At 58.0% G+C, this 20,540-nt stretch overlaps 1 protein-coding gene across 4 annotated transcripts in view; it reads right to left on the bottom strand.

The window, feature by feature from the left end:
* Positions 1-14,676: 14,676 nt before the first annotated feature.
* Positions 14,677-20,540, bottom strand: part of JAKMIP3 (Janus kinase and microtubule interacting protein 3) — a 40,492-nt gene continuing 34,628 nt past the window's right edge. For all 4 annotated transcript variants that reach the window (XM_036265221.1, XM_036265223.1, XM_036265224.1 and 1 more), the window contains 3 exons: positions 17,270-17,473; positions 15,957-16,022; positions 14,677-14,749 (listed from right to left, as the gene is read on the bottom strand). In XM_036265221.1, coding sequence (XP_036121114.1) covers positions 14,699-14,749; positions 15,957-16,022; positions 17,270-17,473 — 321 coding nt within the window. In that variant the 3' untranslated portion in view covers positions 14,677-14,698. The remainder of the gene's footprint in view (positions 14,750-15,956; positions 16,023-17,269; positions 17,474-20,540) is intronic.

The raw sequence follows: 20,540 nt of genomic DNA, 5'->3' as shown, positions 1-20,540 counted from the left end.
CACGAAGTTTGGGGGCAGGAGGGAGGGAACAAGTTGGAGAGAAACACAGAAAGAAAGAGACAGCAAGACCTAGAGAGACACGGAGAACGAGACAGGTACCCAGAGCCAAGGATGGACCAGAGACCCAGAACCAGGGCATAAGAGGCCAAGATCTTGGACGGGGCTTGAGGGTTGGGGGCGAGAAACGCGAGAGAGAAGCCCAGACCCTGATTCAGGCAGTCGGGTGGAGGCCCTCCTGTCCCTCTGAGAGCTGAGCGGCTGAGAAGAGGAGCTCTCGCCCGGGCCTCGCAGCCTCCCGCCGTGGGGGTGGCGCCTCTAGGAGTCTGGGGCTCAGACCCCCTCGCACTGGCCCCGTCGCCACGGCCTCTGCCTTGCGACCACTACCTGCAGTGGGCCGCGGGCCTGGGCTGCGTAGGGCCGCTCTGGTGCACTTGCTGCTGCCTCCCGACTCTCTTCGCCTGGTTCTCTGGGTCCCTCCATGTCGCGTGACCCGCTGTAGGACTCTCCGGCCCGAGGGCCCCGGCGGCTGCCACCCAGCGCTTCCAGCTGCAGCGTCTTGTTTTCAAAGGCGTCCTTCAGGCTGAGGAAGACCCCGCCGAGCTTGGGCCTGGACCCAGGGCTGGCTGCGCCCAGCGTCCCCAGGCCCGCGGGCAGAGGCTCCGCGGGCTCCTGTGGCCGGCTGGTGGCCATGGCGGGAGCGGGGAAGTGGCAGTGGTCCCGGAGCCTCCTGCTGCGGGGTCTGGGCTCTGCGTGTGGACTGGGCGGACCTGGGCTCCTGCTCTCCCCGCCCCCACCCTCAGCCCCGGTCCACGGGTCAGCACAGAGCTGGCGCTGTCCACGTAGCGAGTGCTGAACGCGCCTGGTCTGGCCCCAGAGCGCGCGGTCCGTCCCAGAAAAGCGTGGCTGCTCGCCTAGGGCGCGCGTGGGTTCCCACTTCCCACTCCACCCATTGGAAGGGCGAGCGAGGTGCAGGCATAGAAGAAACCACGGTCTACTGGAATCCCAGTCGCGTTTCTAGCCTGGGGCGGGGGGAATCCCAGGCTAGGCAAGGAGGCTCTGACTTCAAACATTTCCAAGTGGGGGGGGGGGGGGGGGGGATGGGCCCAAGCGAGCTGCTCCTGACCACTCTCAATGCCAAGTTCAAGGTGTCGGGGAGGGACTCAGCTCGCCCAGGGTCACAGGGCGATGGTGTCACTCTGTGGAGCCCTGCAGATTGATTTTTAAAGAAAAGATGTCCAGCCTTTGCATTCTGTTCGCGAAGCCAGCATCCGAGAGCATAAATTCAGGCAATGAGAGTCGCTGCAGGACACTGAAGTACTTGACCGAGCACCCTGTGGGGCAGAAGCATGTTGGCAGCGCTAGGTCAGCACTCTCCCATCCCCTCCACTCTCCTGGTCTCCTCTCCCCAAAGTGATCAATAAAGTGTCCTTTACTCACCTGTGTGCAACACAAATCTGCTGCCAGGTGTTCTCATTCATTTACAGAAATTCTTCCACTTCTCCTAATTATTTGAATTTTCTCTCCAGGTTCTCATTTGACAAACGGCTACAAGAGGAGGCCTTTCTGGTGGTTGACATCGACAGGTGCTGCCCGTTGCCTGTGATTTCAGATCCCGTCCTCCGGGTGATTTTCCAGGACTTAGGATAGGCTGCAGGTGGAATGCCTGCTGCCCCTCCCCAGTGCGCAGAAGGCCCAGGCTCCCTTCTTGGAGTGGAAAGAGGTATCATCATTCAGAATGGACACAGAACACAGAAGTGGCTAACATAGCCAAACTTTAATAGCTTGTGAGGAGGAGAACATTGATATTCTAAGACTTATAACAATTTTTATTAAAACTGTACAATAAATTACAAATGAGTAGAAATTCTCTGATATACACCGTAGGAATCACAATACAAAAATAAGTGTAAAATTTTGTGGTTGATCACCATACAAACCTACGTCAGGCCTGTGAATACTGTTTAGCACTGAACAGATCACGTTTAGAATGTGTTATTGAGGAGTTTTTCAGGGAATGCAAATACTAGCTGGCACAGTGCCATGAGGAAACAAGTCCTAATTGGTTTTTGCATAAATTTACAATAAAGCTTTTAAAAAATATACAGTAAACAAATATATGATTTGATACATATATTTACAACTTGATTTCCTGAGCCTAAACGTAAGTCCATTACTGTGTTAAAACACACAGCCCACCTTAAGGTTTTGATGATGGGGTGATGGGAAATTTAGGGTAACGTGACGGTGCATCAAACCCACACCCGCACACCCTCCTTCCTGACCTCCAGGGTTGGTGTTCACAAGCCTTGTAAGGCACGTGGGGTGTCCTGAAGGCTCGGGGTTCCGCACGAGCAGAGCACTTCAAGGAAGTGCCACAATCCTTCAACAGCTGGCACCCCAGACCGTGGAAACGAGGTGCACACACATCTGTGTCAGCAAGGAAGCCGCGATTCACGTGGGTCTCTGGTCTAGACAAACGAAACAGTGTGCTGTTCTGGGGGTGCGCACATAGCGCAACGTGTGCGAGCTGGTATGCCGCATACATGTCAATGTCTTGGTGACACAGTCAGCATTTCTGGCAACATGTCGGGGCCCCTCCTCTCGGTCCACTGCAGAGCGATGCGTTTCCACACAGACTCCCCATTTGAAGAGCCCACTGATCTTGAATGAAAGGTATACTGAAGGACTTAGAAAAATGCACCTCATTTAAAATACTTCAATTCTTCGGATGCTCACTGGACCAGCAGGAGTCAGTCACAAATGCCCCTATTTTGTCTTTTTGGCAAAAACCCAGTCCCGAAATGCTGGGTTTTGTAGTCAGATGGAAACAGGTACCTCTGCCACACGCCACAAGCAATGATTTCTAACGAGAAAAATGGACACCACAACCAGGCGTGTGCTTTCATGGAGACGGTAGGGATGCAAATGTGGTCTGGTGCTTGGAGTAGTATTTAAAACATTCGCTGAGCTGTTTCCCCTTTCCCATGTGCACACTTTTCACATATAAACAGTAACGACTTTGTAGCATCGGCGCATACTCACATGTTTGTCTCTCCTGTATAGTGTGCCCTTTTGAAAATTACAAGCTGATTAAGACAGTCCAAGTTGACAGGGATGAGACTTTGGGTTTCAAATGCATATCTTCAGATCCTGACTGGCCCCCTGCTTGACTGCGGCTCCTGTGCAGGTGTGCACGGGGCGGGACCCCTCGGAGTCGTGCCTGGGCTTCTAGGGTGTCCCTGGATGCCTGGGTCACACAGTCCCTCTCGCTTTGATCTGTTCATCCGTAAGCAGGTGGAGGCTTTTATTAATGCCAGAGTACTGCTGCCATTCAGTTCTGAGCACAACAAATAGGCCAGGACGGGACAGTCGTGAGGACGAGACAAAACCGCACGGAGGATCCAACAAGATTTCTGATGTGAGAAACAAACCCCAACACCAGGCTCAGCTAGAGAGGCAGTGAACCGGCCCAGGTCTTGTCCAAGTGAATAAGTAAGAGTGGCCTTAATGACAACAAAGGCAGGTCCTTCTTGCAGAGTGCGTTGCGCAGCGGAACCCTGGCCTCCCGCAGAAAAGCGCACCTATCTGATCCAATAATCTTCTCTCGGTTTCACCCTAGGGCATCGGCTGCCACTGTCGTCCACACCAGCGTTGAACACTTGTTCCGACACTAATATACAATGAACCTAACCCTTGCAGACAATGCAGTCACCCTCCCTCCAGGCTCTCGGCGATGCCATTTGTTTTCCTTTCTGCAACATTGTGAGTTACCTTCTCTCCCGGTCCACAGCTAGCTGCCCAGTGTGTCGACTTCTAAGAGCCCCAAAGAGCTAAATTCCTGTGCATGGTTTTCTGGTAGAGCATGTTTGTACATGCACACACACACGTACACGCACACAGACAACATGCGGCTCGCAACTTCCTCAGCACTGAGAGCAACAACCTTAGACCCTGCAGGTGTGAGGTCCACAGAAGATGTGCTGGACGTCAGGCTGCATCCAAGCGCTGGGAGCGTCCCCGGGCCTCGGCGGGAAGGGAAATCACACTAAAACTGGTTTCACCGTGTGCGGTTTCCTCTGAAAAAGAGTGAAGACAACAGCTTTGTGTTAGTGTGAGACGTCCGAGAAGTTCGTGGGGCCACACGCAGTGGGGAAGGTCTGGAGAAGCACCTTGGGGCCATATTTCAGCCTCTGCCCAGGAGATGCAAGCGACCCTTCCCTGGGGGTCACGGGGTCACAGTGGTGGGTCCACGCGTTCCACGCATGGAGCCACGTGTAGAAGTGGCCTCGCTCTTCCTCAAAATGCCCGGGGCAGCTGCCCACGCTCCTTCCCGACTTCCATTTCTTCTCATAACTTAGCAAGGGGTTCTGTCAGGTCGCAACTCTTCCCCATCCCCTCACACATTTGTAATGTTTGGGACAAGTTAGGAAGGGCCTCTAACAAGGACAGTAGGCCTGGATCAGCCTCTGGGGCAGCAGGGGTAAGAGCAGGACCCCAGGGTCACAGGTATTAGAAACTCCACTGGTCTCTAATCCAGGAGAGGCTGACAGGGTCTGTGGGTTTGGGTTTTGGTTTCTTAACCTAACTTCTAAGTAAGTTGACAGTGCCCCAAGCAAGCCCCATGATGGGCGATCGCCCTGTGATGGGGTGATGTCCTGATACGAATGGCCACCAACAACCACCATCTCACTCTTCATTTAAGAGAGTGTGGCTATGATGCATTTTTATATTGAACCGCACTGAGGACAGGTGATTAAGTACAGGAAAACACGGATAACCAAAGCCGTGCACTGGGTCCACTTCATAGCACCAGAATGAGCAGAGGAGGGACAAGGGGCGGCAGGCAGCCGGGTGTTTGGATGTGGGCCCCCGCCCGGCAGGCGTGAGGACGTCGGAACCGCTTTAGGAGCTGCGATAACACATGCAAACGAACTCATGCATATGGATCAGGAAACAACGTTCTGATTTCTGTCAAAACAGAGCCTGAGGAACAGGCCTGGCGTCTGTGTTTGTGTTGGGAATTCCCACTGAGATCTGACTGCTGGGCAACTTGAAGCTGCCGGCACAGGAGAGGAGCACCGTCCGGTCAGAGGAGCCGCTGGAGCAGAGGGCAGTGCGGGTGGTGAGCGTCACAGGGAGGCCTGGCCCGCCGCCTCGCTGGGGTTCCCGCAGCCCGGGTGCCCACCCAGGCCGGGCCAGCTGAGGTCCAGGTGGGGAGCCCACATCCACAGACACTTACTTGGCTGGGTGAGACCCCGTGGCCCGGATCTTTGCTCTCTGCCCCCCAGCATCGCCCCTCCTTCCTGTGCCCCAGGTACCCCACATGTGTCTCATCACAAACACATAGCATCAGCTTCTAGAGTGATCGCAAATGGGCTAAAACAACCTTCACAGCAGCTCTGTTTGTCTGAGAAACTATAGCCAAACATTTTCAAACCCAACAGAAACAAACCAACAGAAAACCTGTGGGGGCCAGAGTCTTTCCCCCCAAACCAGAGCTTTGGGGGGACATAAAAAGATAAATAGCCTCACCCAGACCCAGTTCTGCCCTCATAGCTCTCCACAGGGTCCCGGCATCAGTCCGCAGGTCTCAGTCTCCGCCCACTCTGCACGTCTGATCCCTCCCCCTCGCTCCCACGGAGAGCCAGCCCCTGGGGTTCATGTGCTAGGATGGCCCCTCCATTTCAGGGTGGCCATGCTCATGCTGTGCCCCGCCCAGAGCTCCCCCTACTGGGCTGAGTGCAGCTGCCTAGTAAACACCGAATAAAAGCAGCAGCTGCTTTTACGGAGCAGGTTGCAGGTGAGGACCTGGCCCAGGCCTCTCGAATGCAGTGCTAGTGGGTTTTATGAGTCAACCTGACTGGGCTGTGGCCGCCCAGACATTTGCCATGGTTCTGGGTGTGTCTGTGAGGGTGTGTCTGGGTGCATCTGAATCAGCAGGCTGGGTAAAGCCGGTTGCCCTGTCCGGGGTGGGGGGCCTCCCCCAAACAGCTGAGCATCTGACTAGAACAAAAATGTGGACTCGGAGGGGAAAGCTGCTGCGTGACTGCTGAGCTGGACGTTGATCCCCTGCCTCAGACTGGGACTGAACCGTGGGCTCCTCCTGGGTCTCCAGCCTGCGGCTCTCAAACAGCAGCCTCCCGGGTCCCAGGCCTTTGGATTCGAACTAGACCACACAGTGGCCTCCTGGGTCCCAGGCCTTTGGATTCGAACTAGACCACACAGTGGCTCTCCTGGGTCTCAGGCCTTTGGATTCGAACTAGACCACACAGTGGCCTCCTGAGTCTCAGGCCTTTGGATTCAAACTAGACCACACAGTGGCCTCCTGGGTCCCAGGCCTTTAGATTCAAACTAGACCACACAGTGGCCTCCTGGGTCTCAGGCCTTTGGATTCGAACTAGACCACACAGTGGCTCTCCTGGGTCTCAGGCCTTTGGATTCGAACTAGACCACACAGTGGCCTCCTGGGTCTCAGGCCTTTGGATTCGAACTAGACCACACAGTGGCCTCCTGGGTCCCAGGCCTTTGGATTCGAACTAGACCACACAGTGGCCTCCTGGGTCCCAGGCCTTTGGATTCAAACTAGACCACACAGTGGCCTCCTGGGTCCCAGGCCTTTAGATTCAAACTAGACCACACAGTGGCCTCCTGGGTCCCAGGCCTTTAGATTCAAACTAGACCACACAGTGGCTCTCCTGGGTCTCAGGCCTGCTGACAGCAGGTCTTAGGACTTCTCAGCCTCCGGGATTGTGTGAGCCAACTCCTATAGCAATGACCTCAATAGATGATAGATAGATGATAGATAGATAGATAGATAGATAGATAGACAGACAGATAGATGATAGATAGATAGATAGATAGATAGATAGATAATAGAAGATAATAGGTAGAAGATGGTTGATTGATAGATGATAAAAGATAATGGATGGATAGATAGATAGATAGATAGATGATAGGTAGATGATAGAAAATGATTGATTGATAGATGATAGATAGATAGATGGTAGATAAATAGATGATAGAAGATAATAGGTAGAAGATGGTCGATTGATAGATAGATGATAAAAGATAATGGATGGATGGATGGATGGATAGATAGATAGATAGATAGTAGGTAGATAGATAGATAGATAGATAGATAGATAGAGATATAGTCAAACATGTCCCATGGGTTCTGCTTCTCTGGAGAATCTTAACTAATAAAATGTGTTACCTGATTGGCCTCCTACATCTCGGGGAGGTGACTCCTTCTTAGGGCAGGAGAACGAGGTGGACATAGGCCATGTCACCTGCCACAGCACCTGGCTAAGAGAGGGCAGAGCCGGATCCGAACCCAGGCCTGTCTGACTCCAAAACCCCTTCCAACCACGCTGCTGCCTTGTGCCCTGCCGAGGGTCTCGCACAGACGCACGTGGTTAGAGGTCGTCTGGCAGAGACTGCAGATGTGTTGGAAAAGGGCTGGAAGGAGTGGAAGTCCCAGAGCATAGCAGAATCAACTTTAAGAAAATTCAAACAGCCCTGGCCAGTTTGGCTCAGCGCTTGAGCGTCGGCCTGCAGACCAGAGAGTCCCGGATTCGGTTCCCGCTAGGGGCACGTAACACACACACAAAAAAGAAAATTCAAACAGAGAAATGTTGTGACAGTTTAGCCAATATACAAACAGGTCTCCTCATACCCTGGCCCAGGGAGAGGTTAAAGGTGCCTGTGGAGGCCCCTCCCCACTGGAAACTCCAGTTCCCAGAGCAGGACCCACCCGTGGCCCCAGCATCTCCTGGGCTCATGAGGAACGCAGACTCTGGGCCACTGGCCCCGTGGAGCCAGGTGCCCTGGACCGGGCCACGGTCTTGGGCTCTGCCAGTGTGAGAGCCGTCTCCGTGAACTTCCTGGGTCTCCAAACCTTCTCCCACCGGCCATCATCTTACAGAAAGTGAGTGAATGAGCACAACGGCCTGTTTGCCAGCCTTTTATCTCAGTAACCTGGGAATTAGAGACCCAGGTCTCGACCCCAGCCATGACCGTCGATTCTAGGACCACAGTGTGCCCCCTCTGTGCTGCCCACCTCTTGCCTGGGGCCTGGGGACACTGGGTGGTGGTGTCCTCCAGGCTTGACCTCTCATCCACCCAGCACACCCACCTCACCGGGCATCAAGGGTGCCTGTCCTCCGTTCCCCTGGCCCCACACAGTCCCCAGCCCTGTGTACCAGGAGGACCACTGCAGTGAAGGGCTGCACCTGGGGGGCAGGGTGGGGCAGGGGACAGTACCAAAGGTGGGTTTGGGGTAGGTGTTCACAGGGCAGGGGCTGAGGCTGGAGCTGCGTGCGTTCCCCGCCTTCCAACCTTCTGAGCACACAGGATCCCACCAAGGCCACATCAGCCCGGAACGTACCAGGGTCAGGGCCATGCCCTCCACGTAATGGCCAGAAGGGGGTTTAGAAGCCAGCTTAGCCGTGTCCCTCCTGCAGAGAAGGCAGCTTGATCTCATCTGTGTACTGTGCATATGCATGTACTAGACAGCCCTCTGGCCGGTGTGGGTGCAGAATCCACTGCCCAGGCTCCCAGGCCTCTGCCTGACCCCGCAAACACGCACACACATCTTACACACATGTCGCACACACACATTGCACCGGCACACATCAATACACACACGTTGCACACACTCATTACACAGGCACACATCACATGCACACACCACACACACGTTGCACAGGCACACATCACAGACACACACCACACGCTGTTGCATGGGGACATGTCACACGCATGTCACACAGGCACACTGCACAGGCACACATCACATGCACACATCACACATGTCGCACAGGCACATGTCACGCACAGGTCGCACACACATTACACAGGCACACATCACAGACACATACACACATGCTGCATAGGCACATGTCACACGCACATCACACAGGCACATTGCAAAGGCACACGTCACAGACACACACCACACACACGTCGCACACACACATTACACAGGTACCCATCACAGACACACACCACACACATGCTGCATAGGCACACGTCATGCACATGTCGCACAGGGACACGTCACGCACACGTCGCACAGGCACACTTTGCCTGCTCTCCACCCACACCGGTTGTGTTTCCTGCCTGGTTACAGGCAGCAGCTCCCACAGCCCCATGAGGGGGTGTCCAGCTGTCTTTTCTGACACTGACTTCTCTCATAATGGCCTCCCAGTCGTGCAAGTGAAAAGAGCCATTATTGCTTCATCCGAGACGGCTGCAGTTCAGATCGCCGGACAGCTGCCGCAGGCCACGAGCTGCTGCTGCAAGTCTGGATTAGACACAGAGCGACGAGGGGGAGGGGAGCGCTCGGCTTCTCGCCAGTTACTGCATTTTGGTCTGAGACTCTGCAAATCTCCCAGTGACATGAGAGGAGAGCCTTTGTCATGCAGTAAAAACAGAAGGATTCTAAACAAACAGCAAAAATAAATTGCTTCGAACCCGAGGTGAACGGGGAGGGACTTTGTTCCCAGTTCCTCGTGAGCTGAGCATCGTGTTCACGTGACCCAGGGTTCTGACTCCCAAGGGGACAGACAGACGCCCAGAAGACACTCCTGCCCCCACACTCACAGACTCTACAAGAACTTTCAAGAAGCACGGTTCACAGAAGCAAACTCAAGTGTCCTTCGGAGGGAGGAAGGCCCCACGACGGTGTCACCGACACTGACGTGGACACGACACGGGGGGATCTTGCCACAGTGACACTGAGTGCAGAAAGTGCGGCCCACAGACACGCAGAGCACCATTCCTCTCTTTACAAAGACTTAAGAAACAATAAAAAGTATATTTTTTAGAAACACGTGTGTCTGCAACACAGCTGGACACAGGGCACTGCCCCAGGGCCCGGGCCGGCAGTGACCTCTCGGGGGAGGGCCAGGATGGGGCAGGGTTGTGTGGCTGGAAATCACTGCATCCGTAGACATTATGAAAACAAATAACCGCGGGGCCACTCCCGACAAGTGGCAGCCTGAGCCAGGATCAGAACTAGGGCAGTTCTGTGCACCAAGACAGTGACGATGGGGACAACTCGGTGATGAGGACCTGCCAGGGGGAGGTACAGGAGCCGGAGCACCCTCGCAGGCCAGCAATGACCTCTCAAGCCAGCTAATTCTAAACAGCAAACGCGGCGTCTCCCCCGGGCAGCGAGAGGTTGCACAGCCTGCCACCTGCCATCAGACAAGCACACGTCGGACAGGCCTCAGCGCTGAACGCCTCATTCCCACATGGGCCAGTGCCCAGGCTGATGAAGCTGCCCCGACAGGCCTGGCTGCCCGGGGGGAGCGTTGCAGGGTGCCCAACGGATCCCATCAGTGTCTGGCATCTGGGGGCTCCTCCACCTCAGCAGACTCCCCAGTTCCTGCTCCCAAGACAGACAGGCAGTGCCTGGGGACAACTCTCCCCTGAGCTCAGCCTGCCCCAGACGAACGGCCTCAAAGAGTAAGCTGCTCACATTTGGGTGAACCTCCTATGAGGAAACACACATTTTGTTCCTTTAAAAAAGCCAATCTACACAATTAAGACGGAAGTTTTGTTGGGTTCTGGTGGAGGACGTGACAGGTATTTTTACGCTCCGATTCCCTGCACGCATGATGCTCACTAACCGCGTGCGTGTTCTGAACAACAGAGCTCATCCCTGATTTCAGATGACACACCACAGCATCCTCTCTGGGACGCCGGGCTGCCGCCGGGCTTGGAGGAGGCGGCTGCTCATTGGCATTCAGGGCCTGCTCTGCCAGGAGCTGTAAATCTGAGTCTGTTGACAGTTAATCCCCCACATCTCCAGCTTCCAGCCCCTGAGCGGGGCAGATGCGGCCCCTGGGGACCCCTCCCTCCATGCAGTGGGGACGAGGCCTGCCAGCTAGCCACAGTGCTGCCCCCTGCCTCCCAGTATGTGCCGACACAGGTCACGGGGTCAGGGAATGCTCCAGGCAGGACAGGGGCCAACCTCACAGTGGAACATGGTCCAGCCCAGCAGGAGGGATTTTGATCAAAAAGAAAAGAGTCCTTTACAGTGGGGGTGAGAGAGGACAAGGGAGGGACAACCATGGGCAAAATAGGTGCTTTCACTGAAATCACACCCCAAACGCAGAGGGCCGGGGCTGGCTCCTGGGGGGGCTGGGGAGTGATGACCACAGGACAGAAGCCACCCCGCTGCTGTAGGACCTTTCTAGGGACTCTGGGCAGCATGTTTTCATAAAGACGTGTGTCCCTGTGATGCGTGGTGTCCGCTGCTCCCCCATGGTGACCTTTGAGGCCAGGCGGTGACTGGATTGTCCTTGCCAGGCCCCAGTGGTCAGCGCTTTCCTGATCACAACATTCCAGTTCCAAGAGGCACCCTGAGCTCTACGTGTTTGGGTTTGAGCGCCCTCGTGTGGCCCTCGGCGTGTCTCCGGGACCTGGCTGGGACCAGGCTGTTTTACTCTGTTCCAGAACAAGCCTTAGAGCAGCGGTTCTCAACCTGTGGGTCGTGGCCCCTTTTGGGGATAACAGTAGCAAAGTTACAGGTATGAAGTAGCAATGAAAATGATTTTATGGTTGGGGGTCACCACAACGTGAGGAACTGTATTAAAGGGTCATGGCATCAGGAAGGTTGAGGACCCCTGCTCTGGAGGGGCCTCGCTTGCCCAAGGCTGTGTGGTGCACCCCTGGGGACACGGAGGACCAGATACTGCCTGTGCCTGGGGTCCCGTCAGGCTAACCCCCTGCCTCTTTGGAGAACACACACCTAGACATGCTATGTGAGCATGAAGAAAACGTCACGAACCTTTCTAAATAAGCAGGTGGCGGTCTCAGATCGCCCTCCTCCCAAGGTCTGGCCTGCGCCTCTGCTTCTGCTCAGCTCTGGCCCCTTTCCTACGAGGACACGGTGCCTGCTGTCCGGGCACAGGACGTTCTCTCTCGGCCTCTGTTGCCCCCTACAGACTTGGGAGCCAGAAGCGGCTCACCTTGAGCCAGAGCCTTGCCTCGCCCACCTCGCTCCCTGCCCTGCCCCTCTGCCCTCCCCAGGATCTACCTTTGCACTGCCTCCTGGCCCTGGGGTCAGGGAGGAGAGGTGACACGGACCTGGTGGCTGTGCTGCTCAGCTGAGTGATCTCATGACTGCGCCTGGGGACGCCTGGGAAGCCCTCTGAGGTGGGAGTCGGGGTTAGAGCAGGGTGGCTCCACGGATAATGCAGGAAGCTTCCTCTCTTTTTAGTTTCTGGGGGCAGCAGATGGGGGAGGGGCGGGGGGGCTACGATCCAGGGGGGCTGGAGCAGAAAGAGTGAGGGCCTTTCCAAAGCTCTCCACGGCACAGCAGAGATGAGGCCACACTCACGGCTCAGGGACGGTCCCTGCTCGTCCACAGAGGTCCTGGGAGGCCTTGGCTGCCCCAGGGGAGTGTCCTAAGTCTGGGCTGAGGAGGCCCACATGGGGACTGTGAGGAGCCCCCCCCCCACATGACACCCTCCGGTGCTTAGACCCAGTTCAGGCGTGGTGATGGGGAGGGAGTCGCCTCTCACTGGCCCCACCCACCCATATAGACACAGGAGTGTCCCAGCACACTGACCCACATTTAAAAGGGGCCACACGCCCTGGTCGGTTTGGCTCAGCGGTTAGAGTGTCGGCCCACGGACCAGCGAGACCCGGGTCCGGTTCTTGCTAAGGGCACGTACCTGGGTTGCAGTTTGTCCCCAGCCCTGGTTGGGTCGTGTGGTTGGCAACCACTTGATGTGTCCCTTTCACGTCGATGCTTCTCTCTCTCTCTCTCTCCCCCACTCTATCCGAACAAAAAATGGAAAAATGTCCTCGGGTGAGGATATAAATAAATACATAAATAAATAAATAAATAAATAAATAAAAGGAGCCACACTATGGGGATGGGAGTGGGGTGTTGTGGGTCAATGGGGGGACATTTGTAATACTTTCGACAATGAAGATCAATGAAAAATTAACAAAGAAGCACACTGGACTGAGCAGAATCAGGTGAGGCAGACGCCCGCGGGCCAGAGGGGCCGCGCCCGAGGGCCTCCGGCAGATGGGAGGGAAGCGCTGTCCCCACGGAGCACGGCGGTGCCTTACCTGCCACCTCGGCATCCGCTCCCTCCTCGTGTTCCCAGGTACACGGCCGTCCCCTCGCCTGGGCACTGGTCCTTGAGTACCAAGGGCAGAGTCTGGACAGGGCAGCTTCAACCACACTCAGCTCCCTGAGCCCGAGGGCCGTGGGCGGGTGGCGACGGGCACCCTGGCCTCCGTGGGGTCCGGGCTGCGCTGCTGGAGGTGGCCGCTAGGATCTCTGAGGAGGTCAGAGCCCAGTCCAGGGGGCCGCCCCGTCTCGTCCACCTCCCTTCACTGGTTCATGCCCACCAGGCTCCTGGCCGCGGCTCAGAGCAGGACCCGAGCCTTCACCTCTCGGGCGAGGTCAGGAGGCTGCGGTGACGGCCATGTCCCATCTGTGCCCACGGGTGGCAGCATCATAACCAAGGGAGGGCATCGTGATGTGTCCGTCGGTAAGTGTTCGGGGCCCCGGGGAGCAAGTTTCAGTGCACCAGCCGCCCACCTGCGGGGGCACAGGGAGACCGTCCTTGGGATGTCCTGAGCAACTGTCCCGCCTTCCCAGGTGAGGTCACCTGTGTGTGTCTGAGAATCCTCCTCCGAGACCGTGTGACAGCTACTGTGGGAACCAGGAGGGGTGGCGTGCAGGCTTGGGGACAGGTCCTCTGTAAGCAGGGGACTCGCAGCCCTGGGACAGGGGTGGGGAGGCTGCATCCCAGGGAAGGACCCCGCGGTCCAGCAACCAAGACCAGGCCGGTGCCAGAGGAGCCGTCAGGAAAGCAGCTCCAGCTCCTGCTCAGCAGGTGGACCGCCGCCGGCTCAGAGCAGCTCAAGGCCCCCGCTCCGCCTCTTCCTCCACGGAGCGGGGTGTGCACAGACCAGACCCTCCCGGGTCTGCGGGGATGACACAGGCTGTCTCATTTTGCCACCCAGGCACCTGCTGCTGCCTAGTCCAGCCGGAAGAATGGGGTCCGGCTCCTCTGGGGGCTGGAAGAACAGAGAGGTGGATGCGTCAGGGAGGCGGCTCAGTGGTGGGGAAGGGGCTACAGGGATGTGGCCTCAGGGAAGGGTGACCACTGCTCCCGGGGAAGGGTCCTCTTGGGGCACCCTGTGCAGATGGGGCCTCGGACACAGACTGACTTGTCCTCTCATCTTGTTTTGGGAGGAGGCAGTGGTCAGCTTCCGTGTGTGGCCTTGGTCTGACTGACGTGGGGATGGCACCACAGCTTAGCGCAACCACGTTGTGAGTGGGCTGGCGCGTCAGGCATGCCGGCCTCTCTGGCCAGATCCCCAGCATGACATAAGCTTGTCCCCAGTACCACAGGGAAAGGACAAGAGCCCAATAACTGCAATGCCAATGCCCCAGATGCAGAAAAACACGAAGCCGCAAGGCACTTGGGGCACGCACATCCCTCCAGGCTGGTGGTCCCATGGGAGCGGTCCCTCCTTCCTTGTCCAGAAAGGCGAGGGCCCTGTGCCCTCTGACATGGCAGGCCCCCTTGAATCCTGGCCCCAGGCCGGGCTGAGGGTCCTGGGCTGCCAGGCAGCTCCTGGGCAGCAGGGGGCAGAGCGGGACCCTCGCCTGAAGACTCCAGCCAATGACATACTCACCACGTCAGGGTGCCCAGGCGAGCTATGACCACAGAATGAAAGCTAAGGAGAAAAATAAGAACAAAAATAGAAACTGAAAAGGGAGGGGAGGGCAGAGACATGGAGGGAAAGAAAGAAAAGAGAGTTTGTAGTGCCTCTGGCAGGAAATAATGTGTGGTCACAGACAGAACAAGACAGAGGGCAGTCGGGGTCAGGAGCTAGCCCAGCGTGCTGGTGTCCAGCGGCTTAACGATCACACCTCGAGGGGCTGTGGGGGTGCCCTGGGTCTGAGTGACGGTGCTGCCACCACACAGATGCTCTGGGGGCCTCGCACTGGCCAGAAGCAGGGCTGTGAGTGACAGTCGGGAGGCCACGTGTCCGGCCCGTGCCCCTGCCGGTCACCTCTCCTCTCAGGGCTCAGTTCCCTCTTCCGTGGGGTGGGACCAGCCACTTGGACCTGCACCAGAGCTGACGGTGGCAGTGTTAGTGGCTTGTGACACTGCTGGACGTCTTGTGGGCACATTCCTGACAATATTTGGTCTCAGCCCCATATCACAAGTAATAAAATACAGGCAACATCCTGAGTGGATTTCACCCCTGATTTGGGGTTGAGGGGTGTTCAGACCCAAGAAAAGATGGCCTCGATACAATCTTGGGAACCCAGAACTACTTCAGCTAGATTAACAGGATAAAAACCCCAGTATTTAATACTAGCAAATGCTCGTTACGATGCAGAAGCGAACAGGGGCTCCTCTGGGGAAAGAGAGAGAGACCGCACTCACTGGGAGGCTGGGTCCTGAGCACAGTGAGTCCCTTCTGGGGCTCCCGCCGCCACACGGGGCAAATCCGTGATCGCGAGACACCAGTTTGGAAGCTGTGCCCTGTAGGGCTCTGGGGGCCGGCTCGTCCTGGACGGACAGCTTGTCTTTGAGTACTATAGCCTGTCTTGCAGAGACTTGATTTTAGACCAACATGCTTGGGGAACTTGGGGAAAATCAAATGCTTCAGCGTGGCAGTCAGGGAGCCTGGGTCACTGGTCTGGCACGCCCTGCTACAGCTGGGGAAACTGAGGCCATGAGAGACGTGACCCTGAGGTTGCACGGCTGGGCCATGGCAGAGGGGACGTCCCAGGCCCCAGGCTCCGGGCTCCTGGCCCAGAGCTGCTATGGCCCTGAGGCCTCTTTCTGTTCGCTTGTGACCCGAACCTCAGACCCCGCCGGCATTCAATGACGCTTGCACGTTACTGGTTCTCTCCGACTCTCCCGTAACAAAGCCAGCCCTGAAATCCGCATCTCTTTTACCTTTTCCTCCAGTTCCTTTATTTGTCTCTTCTGGGCTTCTATTCTTTCTTCTAACTCTTTAATTCTCTGCAATAAAAGCAGGAAAGTCCATAATCAGAGCGTCTGGGAAGCCACGTGGGGGAGGGTTTTCAAGGTCTCACCCAGGGACGTGTGCACAGTCGCAGAGCAGCTGCCACGAGCCTGGGTCGGGCTAGACGCCTCTTCAAACCCAGTCCGCGAGGTGCGGGCCCAGAGCCTCCGCCTGTCCTCCCTGGGGCGTCTGGGACGGGGGCAGGGGGGCCTGCTGGCCCTGTCCCAGTTCGTGGCTTTGCTCAGCCATGCTTCCCTCCTGCCTCCTGCCACCTCAGACTATGAACCAGGATGCTAGAAGCCCAAGGAAACGGTAAGAGATCAAGTCACGGTCCTTCCCAAGTGTTGTTGCGGCAGAGTGAAGGGTGACATACCGATCTGAAGCTCTTTAGTACACAATGCTAATTAGATGCAAATGGTGTGTGCACAGAGTACCTGGGTGTCCATCCTGGACCCTGAGGCAGCAGCCCGGCTGGTGGGAGTGGGGGCCGTGGGCCATGGTCCTCACACTGACCACCCTGGATCCAGGGCTGGGGTCCTGGCAGCTGGCTAACCCTCTGCTCACACATCAGCCCCTGACATTCACTGTAAACCTTGACTGGCTGGTTCTTCTGACTCTGCAAGTCCGGGCTTTTCATTTGGGGTGTTCTGAGCAGGGTACACATCCATGTCCCTTCCAGGTCACACGGGACACACAGGGGAGGGGAGACATGTCTTCCAGGATCCTTCACCCCCATTAGAAATGGACTAGCCAGGCTGGCCAGTGTGGCTCAGTGGATTGAGCGTCGTCCCATGGACTGAGAGGTCCCAGTTCAATTCCCGGTCAGGGCACGTGCCCCGATTGTGAGCTCGATCCCCAGTAGGGGGCGTGCAGGAGGCGGCTGATGAATGTGTCTCTCTCACATGTATGCTTTTATCTCTCTCTCTCTCTCTCTAAAAAAATCAATAAAAACATATTAAAAAAAAAAAAAAAAAGAAATGGACTGGCCAGAGAAGACCCGGGGCTGCTCCCTGGCCCATGAGCTGCTGTGCCCCAGATGACACCTTTCCCACACCTCCACCCAGCAGTGGAGGGTCCTAAAACAGGGCATGTGCACCCAGAGGTCTGGACAGTGCAGCCCAAGAGGCTGGTCTGGAGGGGCAGGTGGTCTGGTAGGAGGGCCCACCATGGGCGTGGCCATTGGGTGTGGCCATTGGGGTGTGGCTACTAGAGGACTTGTCACAGCACCATCTCCCGCCCGCACCTGCTGCGCCAGCTGCAGGAGCTCCATGCGCTCCCGCAGGATCTGGGCGTCCCGCTCACGCAGCTCGCTCATGACCTGCCGCTTCCACTGCTCCACGGCCACCTTGAGCTTCTCCTGCTCCTCCTCCGACAGCAGCTCGGCCACCTTGGCCCCGGCCTCCTGCTGCAGGGCGTCGAACAGCATGGCCTCCAGCTCCAGGATGTGCTGGGGGGAGGGGAGAGGTCAGTCCCCGCCCAGCGGGGGTGGGCTGGCTGCAGGGTGCTCCGGAGCACGGCCACCAGCCCGCTGCACAACGTGTAATGTCAGGAAAATGCAGCCGGCAGACACCTAAGCGGAGAGCGGGGTGACAGCCCGGGGGGGGGGGCAGGTCCCCCAGGAAAGAACAGCGGAGGAAAGGCCGTTCCTGGGCTCACACCCTTCGTCAGACGCGGGCTGTGAGCCCCAAGGAAGGAGCGGGCAGTGCCCACAGGGCAGCGCCCACAGGGCAGCGCTCACAGGGCAGCGCCCACAGGGCAGCGCCCACAGGGCAGCGCTCACAGGGCAGTGCTCACAGGGCAGTGCCCACAGGGCAGCGCTCACAGGGCAGCGCCCACAGGGCAGCGCCCACAGGGCAGCGCTCACAGGGCAGTGCTCACAGGGCAGTGCCCACAGGGCAGCGCTCACAGGGCAGTGCTCACAGGGCAGCGCCCACAGGGCAGCGCTCACAGGGCAGCGCTCACAGGGCAGCGCCCACAGGGCAGCGCTCACAGGGCAGTGCCCACAGGGCAGCGCTCACAGGGCAGCGCCCACAGGGCAGCGCCCACAGGGCAGCGCTCACAGGGCAGCGCCCACAGGGCAGCGCCCACAGGGCAGTGCCCACAGGGCAGTGCTCACAGGGCAGTGCCCACAGGGCAGCGCCCACAGGGCAGCGCTCACAGGGCAGCGCCCACAGGGCAGCGCCCACAGGGCAGCGCTCACAGGGCAGTGCTCACAGGACAGTGCTCACAGGGCAGCGCTCACAGGGCAGCGCTCACAGGGCAGCGCTCACAGGGCAGCGCCCACAGGGCAGTGCTCACAGGGCAGTGCCCACAGGGCAGCGCTCACAGGGCAGCGCCCACAGGGCAGTGCTCACAGGGCAGTGCTCACAGGGCAGCGCTCACAGGGCAGCGCTCACAGGGCAGCGCCCACAGGGCAGCGCCCACAGGGCAGCGCTCACAGGGCAGCGCTCACAGGGCAGCGCCCACAGGGCAGCGCTCACAGGGCAGCGCTCACAGGGCAGCGCTCACAGGGCAGTGCTCACAGGGCAGCGCTCACAGGGCAGCGCTCACAGGGCAGCGCCCACAGGGCAGCGCCCACAGGGCAGTGCTCACAGGGCAGCGCTCACAGGGCAGCGCTCACAGGGCAGCGCCCACAGGGCAGCGCTCACAGGGCAGCGCCCACAGGGCAGCGCCCACAGGGCAGCGCCCACAGGGCAGCGCTCACAGGGCAGCGCTCACAGGGCAGCGCCCACAGGGCAGCGCTCACAGGGCAGCGCCCACAGGGCAGCGCCCACAGGGCAGCGCTCACAGGGCAGTGCCCACAGGGCAGCGCCCACAGGGCAGCGCTCACAGGGCAGCGCCCACAGGGCAGTGCTCACAGGGCAGTGCTCACAGGGCAGCGCCCACAGGGCAGTGCTCACAGGGCAGTGCCCACAGGGCAGCGCCCACAGGGCAGCGCTCACAGGGCAGCGCCCACAGGGCAGCGCCCACAGGGCAGCGCCCACAGGGCAGTGCCCACAGGGCAGCGCCCACAGGGCAGTGCTCACAGGGCAGCGCCCACAGGGCAGTGCTCACAGGGCAGCGCTCACAGGGCAGCGCCCACAGGGCAGTGCTCACAGGGCAGTGCCCACAGGGCAGTGCTCACAGGGCAGCGCCCACAGGGCAGTGCTCACAGGGCAGTGCTCACAGGGCAGCGCCCACAGGGCAGTGCTCACAGGGCAGTGCCCACAGGGCAGTGCTCACAGGGCAGCGCCCACAGGGCAGCGCTCACAGGACAGCGCTCACAGGGCAGCGCTCACAGGGCAGCGCCCACAGGGCAGTGCCCACAGGGCAGCGCTCACAGGGCAGTGCCCACAGGGCAGTGCTCACAGGGCAGCGCCCACAGGGCAGCGCTCACAGGGCAGTGCTCACAGGGCAGTGTGAGGACAGAAGGCAAGTCCTCGACTCCCCACCTGTCCCCCGCCGAGGCGGGGCATCGGAGTCATCCTCAGTGCTGCCCGGGGTAGGCGACTTGTGTCCCCCAAAAGATCTGCTCAAGTCCCTCCCACACCAAGTGCCCCTCTGGCACTGGGGCGCAGACACGGAGCACCCCTGTTCCTGGGGGTCACAGCATCCTTGAGGGGGCAGAACTGGGCCTCAGGGTCACCCAGGTCCCTCAGCTGGTCTCACTGGCAACAGCGCCACCCGGCACTCTGGAGCTCTCGGTCAGCTCTGCGCAGGGGCCTCGGCGGGTGGATGGCCTCCCCATGGATCGGGGAGAAGGGGGACTGTATGGGCCACCGTAGTCCCCACGGGTCTCAGGAGACCAGGAGACAGCCTGGGGCCCCACAGCCCCTTCCATCCCCCAATGAAAAGACCCGGAGAAGCAGAGAGACTGACCATGCCAAGGGGCAGCCAGCCCCCCAGGCCCCGGTGGGGGCTGATGTGTGAGGCTGAGGTTGAGGAAGGACTGAGCTGTGAACGGAATGGACCATGGTGGGGATATGGGGACAAGGAAAGATGGGGCGTGCGCCTCACCCCTCTACCACCTTCCAGAAATCCTGTCATGACCGAGAAACCACCACCGGCCAGTGCAAAGTGACCCCGGCTATAACTCAGCCAATACACACCTGTCACAAATGCCCAAGGACTCAGCAATTGGATCTGGAGTACTTTGAAAGCGGTTCCTCTGGAAATGTCATTGAGACAATCTTTGAAAGAACCTGATTCTCAAACTACAGAAACCCATCTTTGCATCAAAAAGGTAGTACCTCCAGCAATGAGTGTCTCCTTTTCTTCAGGCAAAATGATTATAAAAACTCTTTTGGGCTTAGTAGATATTTTAAGAAATGGAGTGAGGAGAGCCTACTTTTGAACCTCACTTACAATTTATTGCTCTTGACAGCCACAAAATAAACTGTCCCCAGCTGTCACAGGCCACATCAACCGCCCTTACACCAAGAGCTTTGTGCATTTTTTTTTTTTAATCCTCACCCGAGGACATTTTTCCATCCTTTGTTCAGGTAGAGTGGGAGGGAGAGAGAGGAACAGAGAGA

This window comes from Molossus molossus, unplaced genomic scaffold (genome assembly GCF_014108415.1).
Source record: "Molossus molossus isolate mMolMol1 unplaced genomic scaffold, mMolMol1.p scaffold_m16_p_17, whole genome shotgun sequence".
NCBI classification, from domain to species: domain Eukaryota; kingdom Metazoa; phylum Chordata; class Mammalia; order Chiroptera; family Molossidae; genus Molossus; species Molossus molossus.
The sequence above is the reverse complement of the archived record's forward strand: the minus strand, read 5'-3'. Positions and strand labels throughout refer to the sequence as shown.